Source organism: Arachis hypogaea, chromosome 15 (assembly GCF_003086295.3).
Source record: "Arachis hypogaea cultivar Tifrunner chromosome 15, arahy.Tifrunner.gnm2.J5K5, whole genome shotgun sequence".
Taxonomy (NCBI): Eukaryota; Viridiplantae; Streptophyta; class Magnoliopsida; order Fabales; family Fabaceae; genus Arachis; species Arachis hypogaea.
In genome coordinates, this window is record NC_092050.1 from 18,210,762 (window position 1) to 18,220,069 (window position 9,308).

At 32.2% G+C, this 9,308-nt stretch overlaps 1 protein-coding gene across 1 annotated transcript; it reads right to left on the bottom strand.

The window, feature by feature from the left end:
- Window positions 1–3,718: 3,718 nt before the first annotated feature.
- Window positions 3,719–7,760, bottom strand: LOC112749779 (late embryogenesis abundant protein At5g17165). Its single transcript, XM_025798164.2, has 2 exons — window positions 7,461–7,760; window positions 3,719–4,275 (listed from the first exon to the last, which is right to left on the bottom strand). The coding sequence occupies exons 1-2, from the start codon at window positions 7,568–7,570 to the stop codon at window positions 4,008–4,010; spliced, it is 378 nt and encodes a 125-aa protein (XP_025653949.1). The 5' UTR covers window positions 7,571–7,760; the 3' UTR covers window positions 3,719–4,007.
- Between the last annotated feature and the right edge of the window lie 1,548 nt (window positions 7,761–9,308).

Genomic DNA, 9,308 nt, shown 5'->3' on the forward strand with positions numbered 1-9,308 from the left:
GTAACAGACAGCTGGACTCTCTTCTACAGAGATATGGAGTCTGTCATAAAGTGGCAACCCCCTATCACCCTCAGACAAGTGGACAGGTTGAAGTTTCCAACAGGAAACTTAAGAGGATTTTAGAGAAGACCGTCAGTGTTTCAAGAAAGGACTGGTCTAGGAAGCTTGATGATGCTCTCTGGGCATACCGGACAGCTTACAAGACTCCTATTGGCATGTCCCCTTATTAGTTGGTCTATGGCAAAGCCTGTCACTTGCCAGTTGTGTTGGAGCATAAAGCTTACTGGGCAATCCGATATCTGAATCTTGATTCAGAAGCTGCAGGAATCAAGCGAATGCTTCAGTTGAATGAGCTTGATGAATTCAGATATTCAGCTTATGAGAATGCCAAGCTCTATAAGGAGAGAACCAAGTTACTGCATGACAAGAAGATTGCCATCAGAGTCTTTGAGCCAGGACAAAGAGTGCTTCTGTATAACTCAAGGCTCAAACTCTTTCCCGGAAAGCTGAAATCCCGGTGGTCAAGACCGTTTGTAGTTACCAGAGCTTCACCATATGGTTATGTGGAAATACAGGAAGAGAATTCTGACAGGAAATTTACAGTGAATGGCCAGAGGTTGAAGCACTATCTTGGAGGCGAGATCAATCGCCAGAGGTCCGCTCATCTGCTGACTTAGCAGAACTGACCGTCAAGCTAGTGACGTTAAAGAAGTGCTTGTCGGGAGGCAACTCATAATTTCGTATCCTTAGTTATTTTTTGTAGTAGTAGTTCTATTATTTATTTGATTTTTATTGAGTTTTTACTGTTTTTCTGATCATGCAGCTATTTTATAACAGGAACCGAACACTTTAGGCGACACACACACACACACACACACACACACACACAAAAGAGCACACGATGCACAAGCGTCGCTGACGCGTACGCGTCATGTGTGTGTGCGTGAAAAATAAAATTAGCCAAAGAGTTGAGCAGGAGTGGGGCTAGAACCATGCTGGGCACATAAGTCGCATCACGTGTACGCGTCCCTAACGCGTGTGCGTCGTTTGCGCAAATGGCCACCCACACGTGCGCGTCCCTGACGCGTACACGTGACCCTGCAAAACGGCGTCAATGAGTGTTTGGGCAGAGAGTTGTGATGGCTTGGGGCTGGAAGTGTGCTAGAGGCACAAAGTTGATCACGCGTACGCGTCCCTGACGCATGCGCGTCCTTTCCCCAAATGGCACGCGCACGCGTCATCTGAAAATTTTGAATTCCAGACCACGCGAGCAGAGAGTTGTGCGTGCGCGTGGCCGCCTTCGCGCGATTCGCACAAACCAAGTCCACGCGTACGCGTCGCTTGAAATCAGCGTGATCCACGCGTACGCGTGCCTTACGCGTATGCGTTGCACGCGACGCCCAAATTAAACCCCTCAGCGCCTGAATTCAAATCATCCACCCCCTAATCCTAATTCTCTCTTTTTCTTTTATCCTTTTATTATTCTTTCATCTCACTATTTGTTTTTGTTTTCAGTTATTCTTTGCTTGAGGACAAGCAAACCTTTAAGTTTGGTGTTGTCGCTACGCTTATGGCTTTTCTGTTTATTTTTATAGCACCAAAGGGAGATGAACGTTCTTCATGGAGGAATATGACCACCAGCATAACTGAGGTGGTTGAGTTCCTTTCATTCTATTTCTCTTGCGTTCTTTTTTTTTTTTGTTTTCTGTTTTCTGTTGTTTTGATTGCCTGCATAGTCTTTAGTACTTTCAAGTTCTTAGAATTAGTTTCATTTTGTTAATTATCTCATGTACCGCTCACTGAACTTGAATCTAAAAAGAAAAAGAAAAAGAAGTGGTATATTGCATGAGAAATTGAGTTTATATTAAAGAGTAGTCTTATTCATTTAAATGTGGTGGTATTTTCTATGACTCTGAATGCATGACATGAACAGTGCATATTTAAATTTGAATCAAAGAATGTTGATGTACAAGGAACAGGAATTTAGAGAATTATTATGACTTCTCTTAAATAAACAAAAATTTAATCCTTGAAGCAAAAGAAACAGAAAAAAAAAAAGAAAAGATACAAAAGCAAGGTCCAAGGCTCTGGGCATCAATGACTAGGGAGGTCAAACATGATTAAAAGCTCAAAGAGTTGTTTCCCTAGTCACATGCTTGTGGTGTTCTTGTGTCAAGTAATCCTTGAGACAAAACATTTAGAGTCGAGATCAATTGCAATTAGCAGAGTATGCCAAAGGCTTTGAGCACCACTGTCTGGGAGTAGTTGAAAGAAAAATCAGAACTTCAAAAGAGTTCCCCAGTTAAATGTTTGTGGTGTTTCTATGTCAAGTAAAACTTGAGACAAAACATTTAAAGTCACGGCTAGGCTCAAGGTGCAAAGCACCAAAGAAAAGAAAAATTGTTGTATTCAAGGGTTAAATTGAGTTACAAAAGATCACAGAATTCATAATATTATCCGGATTCTAATTCCGAATGACAGTGACATCCTTTTGATTCAAAGGAGAGTGAGATGCCAAAACTATTCAAGATTGCAGTTGTAAACCCCACTATAAGAAGAGACATGAGCTTAATTGAACTCTCACTCTCATGCAAATTCACTTTCTAAGCTTATATTAGTTTGGTTGCTTGAGGACAAGCAACAATTCAAGTTTGGTGTTGTGATGCGTGAGCATCTTTCCTATCTTTTCCTAGTGAATTTGCATTTAAATTGTTGAGTTTAATCAAGAATTAATTATCTTTTAGCCACTATGGATGCTACTTTGAGTCTTGTGCAAATTTGTTTATTTTAGGTAGCATTCGGATGGATTTGATGGAGTTTCTGCAGAGAAAGAGAAGAAACCAAGGAGCTGACCAGCGAGGAGCGACGCGTACGCGTGCGCGTACCTGACGCGTACGTGTGACACACAGAAAAGGCCATCGACGCGTACGCGTGACTGACGCGTACACATGACATGCGCGATATGCAGAAAACGCATGGTTGATAGAGCTTTACCCATTTTAGGTCTGGCTAAGTTGTGGATCAGGATATAAACAACCAGATTAAACATCAATATAACAAAAGAGATCAATTACTTAATCTTTTTATGTTCTAAATAAATTAATTCTTTTAATAAATATATATTAATCTTTTTTATAAACAAATTATACATAAATACAATAAAATAGATTAAATACATGACTCGTGCTACTACAGACTATATACTAGGAGTCTAATAATATAACTAAATGTTACTTAGTTAGTATTTGTTGTTTGTATGATTACAATATAAATTATTTTTATTGAAGTTTTAATTTTTTTTTTCTTTTTTTGGTTGTAAACAGTAAAAATGTGTAACAACATTTATTTAAATATATAAACATAATAGCTTTTATATTTATGTGGAATTTGCTAATATCACCTAGAAAAATAATAAAATTATTTTAACCTTTATAAACAGAGAATGAAACAGTCTTATACATTTAATAATGAATTTTTATATACGAAGACTTTTCTAAATTAACAGTACCAACTATTAGTATCAATAGATAAATACCAACAAATTTTAACAATAAAACAACATTTAAACCAAAACAACATTTAAACCGCACTTAGCACGGGTGTTACACTAGTCCTTGTAATGGATTATGGATATATCTGCATTTCTCGTCTAGATCTATCAGTATGATTGGATCAAAAATAAATTCAAGTCTGGACCGTTAACAAGTAAGCAATAATATAAGCACAACATCATCATAAGCATAGATATGATATTAAAGTAGCATGAATACAGAAGCAAGGATGATGACGATACATCCATAGCATAGTTCATGATCATGACTAGCAAGCTATATATAAAAATGTATAACAAAAGCTGCAGTCCAGGCTCTTGTAAAACTAAGCAGCACTATACACGCAAGCTAGAAAGAGAGTAGAGAGCAATCAATTAATTAACCACAACACTCCCACTTTAATATGTCTCCTTATTTATTTATACTATATATGGATCACATATAGAGATGGAGTGTCTAAGGAAGATTGTGGGGCTTCTCAAGGTCCTCGAGACTGGTGGGGCGGAACCAGGCCTTCTCCTCCAGAACGGAGTCCTTGATGGCATCAGCGGTGGGAGGAGGAGTGGGTTGGTCGGTGCCGGCAGGAGGACCAAATACTCCAGTATGTGGGTTTGGGGCCCAATACTTGCCGGATTGTGTTGCATGGATCACATCGTCGGGGACTGCACCAGCGTGTGCCTGCTCATCCGGGTTCTTGTCGTACACCGAGCTGTATCCTGCCTTCCTGTTTCCCAATCCCAATCAAATTAGTTATAATTCAAAACAACATATGGAAAATATTCAAAGTCATTTCATGATAAATTAGTCAATCATCTAACCCAATTATCATTTTTAAATGGAAAGATTTATATGTAAATACTCACTCAAAAAAAAAATATATTATACATGATAAATGCTAATGCACTCCCAAAAAAAAAATAGAGTGCATTGCTCCTTAAACTCTAAAGCATAAATTATAAATTTTAAATTTTAAATTTTAAACTCTAACTCATAAACAATGAATCTAAATTCTAAATTCTAATTCTAATTCTTAAACCTAAAATTATAATTTCTTAATTTAAATTATTACTATAAAATATAAACAAGAAATTAAAATTTATTTAATTAGAAAGAAATACAGCACTTTTTGCTTGGTAAAAAAGTTATAAGGATGAACCATCATACATCTGTGATCATTAATTAGTTACAATTTTTTAATTAAACAATGTGGACCCAAAACATACCAAAAAAGGGTGGATATAGGAGGGTCATCCATGTGGGCTGGGCATTCCCAGGCAGAACAGTGATCAAAAACAGATAAGTGGGTTATCAGACCAAAAACAAAAGAGAAGGAGTGGCTTGACCACACAAAAAGGAGGAGGAGTGGGGTTAGGTGTCAATATGTCAAAGGCAAAAAGATTGGTAAACACGTGATGGGTATATATGAGATATCGAGATGTGGACCTACAACCGACTCACTCAACCGCTATTGCAATTAAAGTAGCATTTTCCATGCCTCCTTCTGTCCTTCAACTTCTTCTATGTGCGGGTCATCATATTTATTGCAATTGCACAGGTGATTTTATTGTCACCTTGCCATGACTATTCCATCAAATGCATCACACTTCACACATACCAATATATTTATATTTAATGGAGTATAGATGATAATAATTGTATAATTTAATCCCATGAAGTCAAGAGGGCAAAAAGGGGATTATACAAGCCGCCACCTGGGTCTGAGCAGGGTTAGTTAAACGACTTTTATAAATTTATTCAAAGCATGAAACACGCCTTTGTTTTAGAAACACCTAATTGTCAAAAAATAATGCTAAATCGTACGCCAAACAAAATCCAAAAACACAAAAAAAAAAAAAAAAAAAGGTCTGCAAATAGCTTTTAGCTTCTCGCACAGTTCTAACAAAAATAAGACTGAATGCTAAGAATGAACCGCAAGCATAAATTAAATAAAACTCTCAATTATATTATATAAATCATATATGCAAAGGATGGTATTATGGTAATTCACGTAACAAAAAATGATAATTTAAAAACATTAAGTAATAATAAAGACTTATTTGGGTAAATTTTTACATTTGTTTAAATAATTTTTTAAAAAATAAAAAAAAATTATATTTAAATATGACGATAAAAAGATATTTTTGTATTTATAATATTAAAAAATATTTTTTAAGTAAAAAGTCTTTTAAAAAAATATATTATAATTTATAAAAATATATATATATTTTTAATATTTTTATTATTAAAATTTTATCAAATATACTAAAAAATAAAAAAAAAATTCATAACAACTTAATAATACCCAAACCAGTTTTAAATTTATATACTGACAAGAAATTGATGTATCAACACGAAACAACTCATTTTCAAACTTTGAACTCGCAAAGAAAAAGATAACGTCAAATAATATATAGGACCGTCCAAAGTAGCAAGGAATACAGAAAATATCAAGATGGACAAGAGCATAGTCTACGGTCTATATAGATGAATGGACCTAGATTTTCAATATCGGCAGTAAGGAGGATTCTAATATTAACACGTATAGTGCAAAGAAAGTGATGAATGACACAAAGATTCTAATCAGATATCATCACCACCACCGTGTCTCTTTATAGATCAAAAAACAACCTGGCACAACTTGGGTCCATTAAACCAACTACTAGTTAAAATTCAAATAATTATCTAAATATATCAGTTTAATTATTATGGGTCTGTTTATGTTGGACCCTTATAATGGAAGGTTACCAATTTACCACACAAAAAGGGGAAAAAAATAATAAAAAAGCATAATCTTGAGCGAATATAAGAGAGCGATTGATATTCGAGAGGGTACAAGTTAGGGGACAGATGGAAAGGACCCACGAGGGGTTATGGAGGAAAACGACCACCTCCATTCAATTCCCTTTTCTTCTCCTACCAAGGATTAAATAGTATTTTCCCGTGCCACAACAAACATTTTCCGTACATTATCAGCAATCTAAAAAGCCACTATCTAGGAGAAGATGCTTTTCTTTTCTTTTTATTTTTCCCCTTTTTTTGCTTTTTTTTTTCCTTTACCTCTAAGGCTGTAACATTGTGAAACCAAAAACAAAATAAAAGGACAATGGGAAAAAAAAAGGACAATCACCTAATAAAGAGGTGACACTGAAGAAGCTTCATGAGTTCAATAGAGAGGAGAGTCCATGATGAAGGGAGGATATGATTTTTTTTTTTTAAAAAAAACTATTATTGTTTAACAATGGCTACAACAATTTATGATGTTATTGTTTAAAAGAAGAATAAGATAAGGTATGGTAAAGAGACATGGAAAAAGATGGGACTGGGCATGCGTGAAAGCGAGAAAGAAATGCCAAATTTAGTGACGAGGATAAGAAAGGAACTGTATCCAAATCTAGGTGGGAATTAAATTTCCCAATTATGGCGACAGCCAAATTTCCAGGAAAAAATGGAGATGGTTAATTACTTGATTAAAGCGATAAAATAATAAAGATAATAATTAAAAGGGTTCCCAATGTTAGGAAAAGACGTTTTGCCTTATCAAAAATAAATAAATGAATAAAATAAAATAAAGACATGGTGATCTCCGGCAACGAAGACTCTGTAGCTGCAACAAGAGAAGATGCCACTTCTGAAGAAGCATTGACTAATAATTACAAATTCACAAAACAAAATCGATCATACTTCAGACAGGACTAATTATTATGATATATCATCATTATTCTTTATTCCTAATCAGACAAGTAATTACTAATTAGTTAAACTGAATTAACCAAAAAATGATCATCCATCCACAATAACAAGCAATAATCAAAGCAACCACAAGCAGCAGCAACAGATTCCATGAACGAAGAAGAAAAGAAAGGGATCAAGACATAGAAATGATGAACAGTTGGAAGAAGAAGAAGATACCTAGAAGCGAGGGCAGGGGAAAGGGAAGAGGAGTTGGAGTTCCAGATCCGGTTTGTGCAGAGTCGCTTCCCCAAGGCAGTGATCCCTCGACTGCTCGAATTGGCGGCCATACAATGATACCAACTACCACGAACGAAGTGTGATCGATTCAGCAGAGAATGAAAGTGGTTAGAGACGACGAATGAGTAGCTGTGACTTCAGAGTTGTTGTGTATAAATACCACGATAGAGGTTAGTGGATAATTATCTTGCCAAATATTAAATTGCCAAAATTTTATTTCTAATAAAAAAATATTATTTTATATGCTGTCCTACCTACACCATATCTTATCAGGCCTAGTCACACCTTATTTTTTCGTGGCGCCAGATATAAATTATTTATTGCAAATAAATATTATTATTTTAAATTATTATTTAATAAGTTAACTTTGATTGTATTGATAGTATAAAATATAATCGTATAATTATAATTATTTTTTAATAATTATTTACATAATTTATATATAAAATAATTATTTTTATTAATATAATATTATATAATTAAATACACATATAATATAATTTTATATTAATAATATATTAAAATTAATTTTTATTTAATTAATAATAATTTGTATTTATATTAATAAAAAAATATATATATATAAATATAAATTTATCATAATTTATACATATAAATTAATATAATTTATATTTATATTTATTATAATATATATAAATTAATAAAATTTATTTATTAAAAATAATGTAATATTTTTTTAAAATAAAAAATTTAAATTCATAATTTTTTAGGTGAGTATAAGAAAATTATGTTATTTAAATTATATTTTATTAATAAAATAATATAATTTTTGTGCTCTAATTATTAACTAAAATTATTAAAATTTACGGATCCCAAAATTTTTTTATATAAATTATTAGAGACATTTTTTTAAATGTTTATTAAGAACGAATATGCCTAATAATCATAATATAATTGATTTAGAAAAGATAATAACAGAATATATGAATATGAATTGATAATAGTGGGAAGGAATGTAAGAAATTTAGATAGTGTCTACTGCTTCGTACGTAACACGTACAATAACGGTCCCTGTCAACGACTTAACGTTTCCATTTACTTCATTACAACCGCCGTTACCTACTATTATTTATTGATTATTTTCATAATTTGATTATTTTACCAAAAATGCTGGCTGTATTTTAAAAGTTAATTACTAAATTAATTATTATATATTTATTATTATATATGTCATTTCACATTATTTTTAATGTGTATTTTACTGTTGATTTAATATAATAGTATGATTATTATTTTATTTATTTTTTATAAAAGACATATATTTTTTTTATTCATCGTATCTGTGTATTGAATATATATTTTATTTATTTTAATACAAAATATGTCAGACACATTTTAAATAGGACACTCATTGATATTTTGTCTAATATATGTATTTTTTTTGTGTCTAACCGTATTTTAATTAAAAATAAAAAAAAATATTCATTGAATATATTTAGACATACCTAATTAAATACTACTACATCCACATGTCATCATATTCAACTTTTTTCTTAATATATATTATTGAAATAAGTTTAAAAATAGTATATATTATAAATTATTAAAGTAAAACATATTTTAAATAATTTATACAATTAAAAAACATTAAAAATAATTAAAAAAATTAATTTATATTGTAATATCAACAAAATATCAAAATATTATTATAAATTTATAATTTATGTAAAAATATTTTATATTTTATATATACATCGTGTTTTTATATCATATAAAAATTTTAAATTCGTATATCTGCATATTTCGTATGTCTGTATTAATATCTAT

Coding starts and splice junctions, on each gene's coding strand:
- LOC112749779 (XM_025798164.2), bottom strand. CDS start 7,570: ATGGCCGCCAATTCGAGCAGTCGAGGGATCACTGCCTTGGGGAAGCGA. Junction 4,276..7,460: donor TCCCCTGCCCTCGCTTCTAG/GTATCTTCTTCT, acceptor ATTGGGAAACAG/GAAGGCAGGATACAGCTCGG.